Source organism: Dysidea avara, chromosome 15, assembly GCF_963678975.1.
Source record: "Dysidea avara chromosome 15, odDysAvar1.4, whole genome shotgun sequence".
NCBI classification, from domain to species: Eukaryota; Metazoa; Porifera; class Demospongiae; order Dictyoceratida; family Dysideidae; genus Dysidea; species Dysidea avara.
Window position 1 is genome coordinate 12,626,514 of NC_089286.1, and position 13,333 is coordinate 12,639,846.

General features: G+C 39.6%; 3 protein-coding genes across 3 annotated transcripts; 1 reads left to right on the top strand and 2 right to left on the bottom strand.

Moving 5' to 3' along the window:
- Positions 1-1,185: 1,185 nt before the first annotated feature.
- LOC136245667 (uncharacterized) lies at positions 1,186-2,665 on the bottom strand. Its single transcript, XM_066037159.1, has 5 exons — positions 2,426-2,665; positions 2,049-2,124; positions 1,830-1,992; positions 1,689-1,783; positions 1,186-1,612 (listed from the first exon to the last, which is right to left on the bottom strand). The coding sequence occupies exons 1-5, from the start codon at positions 2,449-2,451 to the stop codon at positions 1,295-1,297; spliced, it is 678 nt and encodes a 225-aa protein (XP_065893231.1). The 5' UTR covers positions 2,452-2,665; the 3' UTR covers positions 1,186-1,294.
- Positions 2,666-3,117: 452 nt separating this feature from the next.
- Positions 3,118-5,618, top strand: LOC136245307 (uncharacterized). Its single transcript, XM_066036790.1, has 4 exons — positions 3,118-3,243; positions 3,373-4,344; positions 4,425-5,165; positions 5,256-5,618. Exons 1-4 carry the CDS (start codon positions 3,118-3,120, stop codon positions 5,616-5,618), a joined length of 2,202 nt encoding a protein of 733 aa, XP_065892862.1.
- A 6,758-nt stretch (positions 5,619-12,376) lies between these two features.
- LOC136245308 (uncharacterized) lies at positions 12,377-13,075 on the bottom strand. The gene has a single exon (XM_066036791.1). The coding sequence runs from the start codon at positions 13,073-13,075 to the stop codon at positions 12,377-12,379; it is 699 nt and encodes a 232-aa protein (XP_065892863.1).
- Positions 13,076-13,333: the final 258 nt, after the last annotated feature.

Sequence of the window (13,333 nt, forward strand, 5' to 3'; positions counted from 1 at the left end):
TGAGTCCAATCTGCAAGTCCGGACTGTGAGTCCAGTCCGTGAGTCCGCAAAATACATTAGGCCATAGTGGAACAACTGTTACAGCATAATGGAAAGGACAGGACATAGTGGTAAGGACATATTTAGCTAGCAAAAATAAAATAACTCTAGCACTCGGGTAAGTGAAATGATAGGAAAGCAGAAATGGGAACGGAAACGACCAGCAGAAATTGAGTAATGGAGCAGGTTACACACACGTTATATAGCAATTGAAGTAATGTACCTTCTCTACTCCTGGCTACAAGTTTAGAGAATTAGTGGGACTGTACTTGGTGACTTACATCACATGTAAAATCGCCTCACCAAATGTGCCTTTGAAATAATGCTCGAGATAATGTCAGACTTTTTACCTACTGACAAAGCGACTTGAGACCTACAGATCACTTTTCGTGGTATAGAGTGGTAGTCACAGTGGTTACATAATGACTCAGCTTCTGCGGGGATGAAAATGTACGCATGCCATTGGAGCTCAAGTTTACTTGCCTCAGGTATGTTGAGACTGTCTTTTCTAAGGCCTTACAGCTAGGAAGAGAGTAATATTTAAGTAGTGCAGGTTAATTGATCCTTGCTGGGGAAGTTACGACTGATAATTGGCGTGGGCATGCACAAGGATTTTGAAACAAGTGCTTTGAAAATCGACTAATCTACATAGGCCTACACACTGTAAATTCAAATGGGTAGAAATGACCCAATTTTTTGGGTTGTTTTACCTGCAATTCAAATGACTGTGTTGATGGGTAATAATGCCCTGTATTCAAGGTGGCTATTTTAACCACTATAATAGTGGTCATTTACACTTTTACATAGCAGTCAAATAAACCACAAAGCCATTTAGGTCAAATAAACTGCATAGGTTTCTATTAAAACAATTAATTCAGTTTTGGTTATTTTAACATTATTGTTGGAGAACATATTAACTACCAGCTGAGGCAGTTACTTTAAATCATATAGCTTTGGTTGTATTACCTTGTCATATAGTCAAACTTACCAATAAATGGTAAGTATTGCTAAGCCATCTGGTCAAGTTAACTGGAAACATAGTCATTTTAAAGTGTAACTAGTTGGGTTTTATTGCACACATGGCTAGTTCATTCTTCCTATCCAAAGTCAAAATACCCACATCTTTTCTATATTTTAAATAAGCAGTTAAAATTAAATACATTGTCATTATGCATAGTACAGTGTTACAACAACTCAATAATAAATGAAAGTTAGAAAGTATGAAACACTATATACGTTACATCAAAACTTGAAGTCATATTGAAAGACAACGCTTAATATCAGAGGTGACACTAAGGTAAGTTGCTGATTTATGACATTTATCCGGTTCCTCTAAGACAAAGTCTTGGAAATAAGAGAAGATCAATTTGGCTCCATCTGGATACTCCAAATTTAAACAGTAGTATAGAGAAAATGTCACGTAGATGGCCATCTCCAGTGAAGACACCTTAGTGTAGCTTTTTCGTTCAAATACAACAACATATTGTGCTGCACCATCTCCCAGGAAAGCGGCAATCCAAGGTTGATTGCGGACTGGATTACCAAGACACGCAGTCTCAACTCTTTCCATTTCCTGTAAAAGATATGCAAATAAACTATGTGCAGGCATATAACAATACCACTTTTAATAGTAAAATCTGTATACTTACATTATGCTCCTTGTATAAGTAGATCAATGACTTATCACCTTTACCCAATGCAGTGGCCAACACTTTCAAAGCAATTAATTGCATTACTACATTATCTATAATGAAAAAATATTATAACAGCCTAACACCTAGCTTATTTACCTTCCCTATCAACAACCAATTCCTTCATCAAAGTACGGAGTGCTTTTTTAGTACTAGCAGTGCCATATTCTATGATTGCTGAAACGTAAACCTCCACCCACTGATGAACAAAATTTTCTTTCAGTCTAGTCTTATTCATTATCAGACACATCTCTTGTTCTATCTAAATAAATGATATATATAGTACACATGAATATCTGTGTGTGAACATATACGTACCATAGAAGGTCGCTTTAATGCAGGAAAATCTTGTAGAATTTGAGCAACAGGAACACTTCCAGTAACAATAAGGTCCCTACGGGATGTGTATGTTGACTTCTGTTATAGGTGCGCATGCGTATATAAAAAAAGATGTGCTATAATTAGAATTGATAGTGACTGCCTCGTGGTCGTCTCTCCCGAGTCATCGCGCTGTTGAAGGACCCACGCGTGTTTCTGACGCTCGTAACAGAAATTGGGGGCTTGTCGGGGAGAGAGCAAAAGCACAGAAAGTGGGGAGAGAAAAGACGACGTGAAAGTATTCCAAGAAGACTGACCCGATTCCCTGGTGCCGGTTAGAGGCACCTGTAGAGGTGATATAGTTTGTTAACTTACACCTGTGTTGTTCTCCGCTTTGTTTCATCGTAGCCCCATCGCTTCGTTGGAGCTGCTTGTTAACTCCAAGAGATCGCCGGTGAGCATTAATTAGAATATGTCGTTCAATGTTGAGGAATTCGCTTCAAATCCTACTAAAAGTGGATTAAATTCTCTTCTTAAAGCTCAGTTGAAGCAACTGGTAGAACACTTAAGTATAACAGTGGGACCTAGTGCTACAAAAGCTGAATTAAGAAAGAAACTTACAGAGTATTTTGTGGAAGATTTGTTGTCAGAAGAGGAAGAGGAGGTTTCTGATAGTGTTCATGCTACTAAACTAGAGTTGAAACGACTGGAATTGGAGCACCAAGCGAGGGAACAGGAGAGAGAACGGGAATGTCAGTTGAAGATGAAGGAACTAGAAATTAGGGAGAAAGAAATGAATGCAAAAAGGGAAGTGGAACTGAAAGAGAAAGAACTAGTCTTGAGAAAAGAAGAAATTAAAGAGAAAGAGTTAGAGTTGCAACTCAAGCTGAAGGAAATAGAGGCTAAGCCAGCCGACAGACCTCCGGGAACGGAGAAAACTGAAGTTTCTTTTGATGTAAGCCGCCAGATACGTCTAGTACCTCCATTTCAAGAGTAAGAAGTGGACAAATTTTTCCTACACTTCGAGAAGGTTTCCGCAAATTTGCACTGGCCAATGGATGCTCGAACCATGCTCCTGCAAAGTGTGCTAGTGGGAAAGGCTCGTGAAGTTTACTCTTCTTTGTCTGTGGAACAGAGTACTGATTATGAACTAATTAAGCGGGAAATTCTCAAAGCTTACGAGCTTGTTCCTGAGGCATATCACCAGAAGTTTCGAGACACTAAATGCACAGAAGGACAAACATATAAGGAGTTTGCGAGGCAAAAGGAAATGCTCTTTAATCGATGGTGTGCGTCACAATAAGTTGGCACGAATTTTGAGAAGCTGAAGCAGCTAGTTCTTCTCGAAGAGTTTAAGCAGTGTGTACCAGTGGATATTAAGACCTACTTGGAGGAGCAGAAGGTAACTGCGGTTGACAAGGCTGCCACCCTTGCTGATGACTATAAACTCACACACAGCGGTACTAGAGAACTTAAGGTCAAGTTACCAACACTTAAGAGTGCGTCTGTGGGTCAAACCAGTGATGGCACTAGGAATATCCCTCAGTTATCTGACAAAGGACATGCAAACAGAGAGGACAGGTCAAGAAAGTCAGTTCCTACCTGCTTCTACTGCAAGAAGCGTGGCCATGTGATGGCAGAGTGCTGGGTGTTGGATAAGAAGGAGAAATCTAAGGTTTCCAAAGGTACTGGTCTGGTTGCAGTACCTGATAATGTTACACTATCTGATAATTCCTTGATGCCACAAGCTGTATATCGTCCGTTTGTATCCCAAGGTTTTGTCTTGCTCTCTGAGAATAACTCTCATAAAGAGCCTATTAGAATTTTACGGGATACAGGAGCCTCCCAGTCCTTGCTAGTCGAAGGGGTTTTGCCATTGTCAGCTGAAACTGCTACAGGAGACCATGTCCTGATTCATGGTGTTGAGTTAGGGTATATTAGTGTACCCATGCACAAGGTGTTTCTTCAGTCAGATCTTGTATCTGGCTATGTAACTGTTGGATTTCGACCAACTTTGCCTGTGGTCGGAGTGAGTCTTCTGCTAGGTAATGATATAGCTGGAGAGAGAGTCACTGCTAACCCTTTGATGTCTAGCCTTCCCTTTTTATTTGACAGTTCAGATCAAGTTACGCAGGATATTCTTGGTTTGTATCCTGCTTGTGCAGTCACACGTTCAATGACTAAGCAGAAAGTTGGTATGCCAAACGACCAGGTTTGTGATTGGATGGGTGAGAACTGTAGTACATTGAATGATGAGGAAGTGGAGGCCAATGACTGTTCCCAGTGGCGAAGAGTGGCAAGTGAGTCACCAGATTGTGGTACCATTTTGTTACCGTAACGATGTGTTACATTTGGCACATGATTCACCCTTAGCAGGGCATCTGGGTATCAACAAAACGTACCAGAGAGTCGGCGTGCCACACTTGTCAAGTGGTTGGTAAACCCAACCAACATCCTCCTAATGCTCCATTGAAGCCTATTCCGGCAGTTGCAGAACCTTTCAGTAGAGTACTCATCGACTGTGTAGGGCCGTTGCCAAAGACCAAGTCTGGTAACCAGTATTTGCTGACGATAATGTGTGTTGCAACACGCTTTCCGGAGGCATTTCCGCTCAGGAATATTAAAGCCCACACCATTATTAAAGCACTCACCAAGTTCTTCACCTTTGTTGGGCTTCCCAAATCCATACAGTCAGATCAAGGCTCCAACTTTATGTCCGGAGTTTTCCAACAAATGATGCACCAGTTGAACATAACCCAGTGCAAGTCCTCAGCGTATCATCCCCAATCCCAGGGAGCTATCGAGCGCTTCCATCAAACCCTCAAAAACATGATGAGGTGTTATTGTTTGGAGTTTGAAAAGGATTGGGATGAAGGAGTCCATTTGTTGATGTTTGCTGCACGTGAGGAGGTCCAAGAAGCTCTAGGATTCAGTCCTTTTGAGTTGGTATTTGGGCACAGAGTACGTGGTCCTTTGAAGATGCTGAAGGAGACTTGGCTTTCTGAGGATGATCCTCCTATGGGTCTGTTGGACTATGTCTCTACCTTTAGATGTCGGCTGACCAAGGCATGCGAAGTGGCTCCTGCAAACCTGAAGCGTTCTCAGACGAAAATGAAAGTTTGGTATGATCGCAAAGCCAGGGATTGAAATTTTCAGCCGGGAGACCAAGTGCTTATGTTGCTACCAATATCTGGACACCCCTTGCAGGCAAGATACCATGGGCCTTATGTTGTAGAACGTAAAGTTAATGATGTAGACTACGTTGTATGTACTCCGGACAGACGTAAGCAACATCAGCTGTGTCACATAAATATGCTAAAGGCATATTATGGTAAGGAAAGTATCGATGCTGTAAGGCCAACTGCAATTACAACAGTTGCCTCCCTTCCATCAGGGGAAGGAAATGGTTGTGCAGTAGAAAGACAAGGCACAGATGATTTTGATATCAACATGAAGTTGAATAACTCAGCCATCTTGAAGAACTTGAAGCAGAAGTTGCATCACTTGCCTGACAGAGAATCTGCTGAGTTACAGCATCTCATCTTAGAACACGCTGACATTTTTCCCTGACATACCGTCTCGCACAACAGTTTTGTATCATGATGTAAATGTGGGCAATGCTGAACCAATGAAGCAACATCCGTACCGTGTAAACCCTCAGAAGAGAGCTTACCTGCAACAAGAAGTGAAGCACATGTTGGAAAATGACTTGATTGAACCTAGCCAGAGCCCTTGGAGCTCTCCGTGCCTATTGGTCCCCAAACCTGACAAGAGCTACCGACTGTGTACAGATTTCCGCAAAGGTTAATGCAGTAACCAAGGCTGATTCTTACCCGCTCCCACGTATAGAAGATGGCATTGACAGGGTTGGCCATGCTCGTTATGTGAGTAAGTTTGATTTGTTGAAAGGTTATTGGCAGGTGCCATTAACTGAACGAGCCTGAGAGATATCTTCGTTTGTTACACCTGATGGCCTGTATCAGTACACACACGGACTCATACATGCAAGTAGGGGTGCTGTTGTCTCAAAATTAGCAGTATCTAAACAGCAACTGCATGCAGATTTATAAACACTGCTAGAGATTTATTAAATGCTGCTCCTGATTTACTGTCCACCAGATATATAAATACTGCACCAGATACATAAATTATGATACAGCAATGATTTTGACCAATCAAATCATTTTCGGTGAGCATTATAGTGTTTCTTGTGCAGTAGCAATTATAGGAATTCTTGTATGCAGTAATACGAATGCTAAAATCAAGTGATTTCATTGGCTGAAATTATCATGCGTAACTATCATGTATGTGACTTCATTTCTAATATTTTGCCTGCCCAACTACTACACTGCTAAAGTGAAGAGTAACCACAACTCTACAAGAGTTCCCATGGTAAGGAGGATTCAACGCCCCTGCAGAGTAGCCAGTACTCTGAAGGAGTAACACATACTCTGAAGGGGGTGTCACTTAAAGAGCAATGGTTACTCTCTTCAGAGTATTGGTTACTCTCCAGGGGTGTTAAATCCTCCCTACCACAGGAACTGTGGTTACTCTTCATTTTTAACAGTGTATTTGAATCTGTGCATGAACATGTCTATTATCGCAGTGATACATTATCGAGCTTTGAGCTCTGTACCAGTGCCAAGTAATGATTTTTCATCAGTATATTTATATATCTACATGGCTCAGCGCTTACACATCTGTAGCAGTATTTATATATCTAGTGCAGTATTTATATATCCTGTGCAGTATTTAATAAATCAGTAGCAGCATTTATGAAATCTGCAGTAGTGTTTATAAATCTGCAGTCATGCTGTTGCTGTTTAAATATGTGATTTTGATACAAATGGCACCTCATATAACAAATAAGTTCTATTATTAAGGCCGTACAGTACAAGTGCCAAAGGTCTGTAGGGCACCTGGCAATACAGCCTGCTTTAATATGTTAAGTACAGTATATAGCTATATGTTAAAAACGTAAGTTGCAGAAAAGACAAAAATAATAACTATCTACAGTTGATGTAACACGCACATATAGTTCATACACTCTTACATTTAACTGTTAGTAACTAGCTAGCTAGTAAACTAAATTATGCAAGCAACTGAGATGCATTAAGATGTTACAATATTGCCAACTACAATGTCACATGCAGCTGTACTTAGAACTGAGTTCTAATTTTATATAGCTATATATATGCATGTATATAGCTCCAGTGTATATAATATCATGAAGAACCAATATCTATGCCTGCTAGGAAATATTTTTAATGAGAAGAACTGCATGTTAGGTATACAGCACTGCATGTATTTGCAACCAATATATTATTACATGCATTCATTATATAAATAATTAAGAATCATTACGTCTGTGATGGTATAATATAGGTATATAGATATTCGAGATTTAGCTACGTTGGCCTTTAAGTAAAATAGCTGCATGATAATTGCGCATGGTATATGAAGAGGAAATAAGCTCATAATGGGAGCAGAAGGAAAAGGCATGACAGCAATGAGGCCAACTCATCGCCTTACAGAGCAAGTCTTGTATTTGCAAGACTAAAGTTATATAAATAGTTAATTAAACTTTTAAGGAAATATGCACCTATCTGGCATATATACAACTGACAGCAACTGAATTGTGCTGCAATCTTATGAATACCTATAGCTATAGCCTAATACAGACACTGATTGTTATAATATCATACAACTGGTATATTATATGCATGCATATTTGCATAACAATTATATTACCTATATAATATGTGTTATAATTATTTATGCAGGATAAACAGCTAATCTTACATAACATAATTATATATTAATGACAAGATCATCACTAATTCATGCATAAATCTCGCATGTGTATATACACTATGATATCAAAGTTAAAAGTTGGGACAACTTGATTGTCCTTCAGTTCATCTTTAACAGCTGCACTCAATTCCTCACACCAGTTCAGGAAAAAATATTTATTTTGATGCTCAGTATAGATTACTTCATACAACGGTCTTTTGAGTCTTGGAAGGTATATTTCCTCTTGTTGACTTGCAGTGTAAAAGTAGGAGTTGACTCGTCTTCAACATACACCAAAATGTTCTGCAATTTGTTCCTCTTCCGCCACTGAGATACAGTTTTGTGGCGCACGCCGCCTGAAGCTGCATGATCGGAGTCTTCACCACTGTGGTGCCTCCTGGCCGTGTGCTGCAACCACAAATCGGCGAGCCATCGATCATGAGCTCTCCTAGTTCCGTTAAAGAGCTTGAGTTAGTGTAAGCCTTGAAACACGCCATGCCACGTTGCAACAGCTTGCCTGTTGGCTGATTAGTTTTAAACGCACGCTTTTAGGTGCACCATGCACAAGCTATTTCTGCGCACATTCGCGAGCTACAGCTACATCGAAAACTATGAAATGCTTTTAGCTAGCTGTAGCTATATTAAATGCTCTACTGCTGCTGAAAGCTAGGGTATCCCGTATAGCCCATGGGATCCGATTAGCTAGTTGTGTTTATTTTACGAGGGGTCCAAGCTAAATGCCTATACGGGATTTTGAAATCTTTAGATTTTAGCAAAGATTTCAAGATTCCAGGAAACATTTCAATACGCTGATTCTCTCAAAGGTAGCACCAACGCTTCAAAACATCTGCAATATCCAGGAACTTTTCAGTTAGCTATAAGATTCCAGAGATTTCTGGTGAAGATATCAAGTTTGACCCATGCGCTAGAAAAATAACTGCATGGTGAGATCTGTAGCAAGATAATGACCACCACTAGATTTTTTAGTGACGGTCACTAACCAATCCACTATCTTGCTACAGATCTCACCCGTTTTATACAGTGTGAGATTTCTACTTTGTTTCAGACCTGGACAGTATTTATAAAGGTATGAGGTATGTATCTACATGTATTAAAATTTTACTCAGTAATGTATCCATCAATACAAATACAAAAATGTCATACAAAAACACTAATTAATGACATTCATAGTTATTAGGTTGTAAAACTAAGAAAACTTTGCTTTGAAACCTTAACTTGTACAACCTTGGCTATGATACAATCGATAGAAACTGACATTAAATGTTCAGATAGACCCCTGGTGAAATTACAAACGATGACAGTAAATCTACTGCCTTGTACGGTTCAAGGGATGCTCTACAACAATGTCCAGCCATCTGCATAATGGAGCTAGTGCTTGTCTGGAACGGGTAAAGTAAGGCCACTGGGTAAGGGTCAAGGGAAAAAACATCAATTAATCCAAAATGAATTGTGGCATTGTCGTCATCTCTGAAAGCACAGATGGAGTTGTTTCTTCTAATAGAATTATTACTCTAATTAAATGTACACTAGCGCTGAAATATTCTAATTGAACAGTCACTATTAATGGTGTATTGTACTTACTGCTTTTCCTGTACACTCTCTTGAATATTCAGTCGCACAATACAATGTCCCATTTTTAAAAAGTCTAGAAAACAAGCGTACAGATGATCTCTGTAAAGCTCTGTGCCTTTCTGATGGAAGTTTAGCTTGCTTAGCTTTACCAACTATGTAACAGTGTTCACTGACAGAAGTCATATTAGATGCACTGTGTCTGCTCTTGGTTAGAAAGGAAATGACACAGTCATCTTCAATTTCTAACAATTGTGGGAAAAGGAGCTGCAGAGTTACACCGACATCAATATTAAAAGAAGGTGCTTAATAATATTGTTTTTTCCATGAAATAAATGTTTCGGTTGTCCATGTTTATGCTCAAAATCAAACGTTGAGTGGGTCCAAAGTGGACCCCAAAGACGAACAAATTTTGGAATATGAAACAATAAATGGGCAATATGTGTGCAACTCATCTCCCCATATATTTCGGGCAGCAGTTTGTAAAACTCCACAATCATTTGATCAGCTGCATCAAGTTGGTGTTGTTCAATTTTACTTCCAAGTAAAATATGGAGTGCACACACCAATAAAGCATAATGGTGCCAATAAAGAGGTGGAAGCTTGGTTAACAGGAGAGGCAAGGAATAATAGAGGACCCAAGTTCGTAGCTCTGAAGCCTTCCAGTATTTTAGGTGTTTCTTGATCGATCGTGGTGCTCTACTAAACTCTGATGGAGGTCGCTGACTAACAAGCTCTTTGTCTATTGTAGCTAAGTGACGTCCCAAGTAAAATGGACAAGCGTGGTAACTGGAATCATACCAATACTTGAGCAACATTTTTACTACACTCTCTAGCACCGAGTGCATATAGTCAACTGGAAAAGAGTTGACCAAATCCAACATCTGTGTAAATACAGATTTTGCCAAAATACCACCCTTTCACTTTCAAGGGTCACAATCATTTCTAGTGCCAAAATTCCTCACTGGCCAATTAATGCAGGGCAGTGATGCTGTACTGGCATTTCAAAGTAATCAACAACAGGACATTAGTATGGTCATCTTATAAAAAAGCTGGACTTTCCTTTACCAGATCCTAACTAGTGTAAGCAATCAATAGAGGATATGCGCTTGACGTAATAGACCGTAAATGTTCTAATAAGCACATGATTTCACTTACGTCACAACGGTGAATGAATGTATTGTGGAGTATGGCAGAAAGTGGAAATCGTTTCAGTTCATGGAGAGTAGACCAATTGAAAGACTTTCTTCGAGACCGCCGAATCCCTCTTAGTGGAAATAATGCAGAACTAGTTAGAAAAGTGACAGATATTTTTGAAACGGATAGTTTAGAGAATGAAATAGGAGCAGTGCCATTTCAGTCTGTAGAATTTTCACCTCCACCCAGCTTTAATGACTTGCCAGCGACCTGGCTCACAGAAGGTTTTCCAGTTATTACAGAAACTGCAGTGAGCACGTATTTGAAGGCATAAAGTGGGTACACAAAGAACTATCGTACTGGTGTGAGGCTATGTCAGTGTGCTCACGTCTTTGACTTGGAGATGGCCAGTACTCCGAATATTGTCTACATTAAGGCAAAGTGTCGACCTACCATGCGCAAGATCCCTCCCTCCCTTTTATTCTCTGTTTGTTGTGTTTAACGATAGAACCCCACAATCAGCAAACTGTAAGTGTCCTGCTGGTGAAAGCCAAACTTGTGTCCACATAGCTGCACTTTTAATGACATTGTCTGAAATAACACCACAAGCATGCACCAGTATGAGATGTGCCTGGTCTAGTCCATCACAAGGAGGAAAGACATCACTAGTAACTGATCTAGATTTTTGTCAAGCTTCTGTGAGTGGATATGCAGCTTATAATGTGCCAGTTCAACCCATAGCTGGCTTGCTTGAGCTATTGGAAGGCACCGAGATATAGGTGCATTAGAGTTCTCACAGCTGGAATCACAACATTGCTTACAGGCTATCCCACTACCTAGCTGCAATCCAGTATTGATTGATCCCTTGGATAAGCTTGCTGAGATTACAGCTAGTCGTGAAGTAACTGTATGCGATTTAATTGATGCACTGAAACCCACAGATGAAGAAGTGTGCCTTATCCAGGAAATGAGTGTTGAACAACGGAACAACCCATTGTGGTTTGATGCTAGGCAATGGAGGATTACTTCTAGTAATTTTGGGAAGGTGTGTAATAGACAGTTTAGACAACTGTATCCACCATCACTTATGAAGTCACTACTGGGAGATTATGGCATGCCACGTACTGCAGCAATTCAGTGGGGCTGTAACCATGAAGCTGATGTTATTAGAAGCTATATGAGTAACCGTGGAGTACTTGTTTCTGAATGCGGAATATTTTTAAGCACAAGATACCCTTTTCTTGCCACTTCTCCTGATGGCATTGTTCCACTGAGTGACACATGTTTTGGCTTAACTGAAGTAAAATGTCCTTTCAAACACAGGAAGAGTAAAATTGCTGAAGCCTGTGAAGATGGGTCGTTTTGTTTAAGATGTGTGGATGATACCATAGTGCTTAAGAGAATGCATGACTACTACTACCAGGTTACTGGACAGTTGGCATTAACAGGGGCACAGTTCTGTGACTTTGTCGTTTGGACCGAGGAAGATATACATATTGAACGCATCCGTCTAGACAATGAGCTGTGGGATGACATGGTGAAGAAACTCAACCATTTTTACCATACGTGTCTAGGTATAGAAATTCTACAATGTTTATGTGATATGTAATAGATAGTCACAATGTAATCGTAATGTAGTTAATTTAATTAGTTTAATTTTGTTGCTACGTGTGCTGTAGCACTAGCGTGACCTAACCTAAGATGTAAATGTTCAGAACTTATAACTATACCACAAGTTATTGTTGTGGCAAATGATGTTATATGTAGACTTGTATATATTGTGGTAATTTAATTTATTCAATAATAGTTCATGCATTGCTAAGTGTAGGTTTCAAATTACATAAAGCACATACAATAATCATGTCATCAATCATTTTCTTGTTAGTTCGGTTAGAAAGTGTCTCTGTGAATATTTTAAAGTCTTTAATTCGCTTGATAGCATTTTCTACCTTAATTCTAACACTAGCAATCAGTCGTGACTGTACTGCTTCTTGCCCACTCAATCGTCCGTCTAAAAGAAAACTTGGAATTGTTAGGAAGCACCTCTTCATTGCAAACAAGTCTCTTGCTGTGTATCCTTTGTCAGCCAATATTCTTTGACCAGGTTGCACAATATCCAGTAGTCCACTGTGTTCAACTGTAAATCTGTCACTACAGTTTCCGGAAAAACCTGGGGATACAAAAGTGAAGACACCTGTGAAGGTATCAATTGCCACAAGATACTTTACAGTTGTGTGACTTGTAATCACTAAAGGGTGATTTTTGAGTTTCCAGGTTACTGGGGCGTTGAATAAAACTTCTGTTCCATCAATGATTCCTACTGAGTTAGGCAGAACATCATATGGTGGAGACGTAGGTCCAAAGGTAGTGTTTGGCCACTGTATTAGAGGCTTAAAATGTATTGCTAACATTGGAATCCACTGCTGTAGCACTCGAGATACATTACTTTGATCAATACCAAACCTAAATGCTAAATCACTTTGTGGGAAATTCTGTTTCAGTTTCATCAAAACGATTAAGAGTTTTGTGAGGGAATAAGAGGTCTTTGTGATGATGAATTCTCTCTCTTTGGCTGAATGACAGGATGTAGCCAAGTTATTAGGGAATCAAAAACTTTTCTAGTAACACCGGTATACATAAGCAGTTGGGTATCATTTAGTAATGAGACAGTTAAACTGGTAGCATTTGCTTTTAACTGTTCAATTTCAAGCCTCAATGCTACATTTTCAGCAGATAAACATTCATTATCTCTTAAGAGTTGACGA

What these genes read in the sequence shown, in the direction of transcription:
- LOC136245667 (XM_066037159.1), bottom strand. Translation starts at nt 2,451, where the DNA reads ATGAAACAAAGCGGAGAACAACACAG. An exon ending in CATTAAAGCGACCTTCTATG is followed by an intron (nt 1,993 to 2,048) that starts GTACGTATATGT and finishes TCATTTATTTAG; the next exon opens with ATAGAACAAGAGATGTGTCT. An exon ending in ATTGGTTGTTGATAGGGAAG is followed by an intron (nt 1,784 to 1,829) that starts GTAAATAAGCTA and finishes TTTTCATTATAG; the next exon opens with ATAATGTAGTAATGCAATTA.
- LOC136245307 (XM_066036790.1), top strand. Translation starts at nt 3,118, where the DNA reads ATGCTCCTGCAAAGTGTGCTAGTGGGAAAGGCTCGTGAAGTTTACTCT. An exon ending in GTTCCCAGTGGCGAAGAGTG is followed by an intron (nt 4,345 to 4,424) that starts GCAAGTGAGTCA and finishes CACCCTTAGCAG; the next exon opens with GGCATCTGGGTATCAACAAA. An exon ending in GTTCTCAGACGAAAATGAAA is followed by an intron (nt 5,166 to 5,255) that starts GTTTGGTATGAT and finishes CACCCCTTGCAG; the next exon opens with GCAAGATACCATGGGCCTTA.
- LOC136245308 (XM_066036791.1), bottom strand. Translation starts at nt 13,075, where the DNA reads ATGAAACTGAAACAGAATTTCCCACAAAGTGATTTAGCATTTAGGTTT.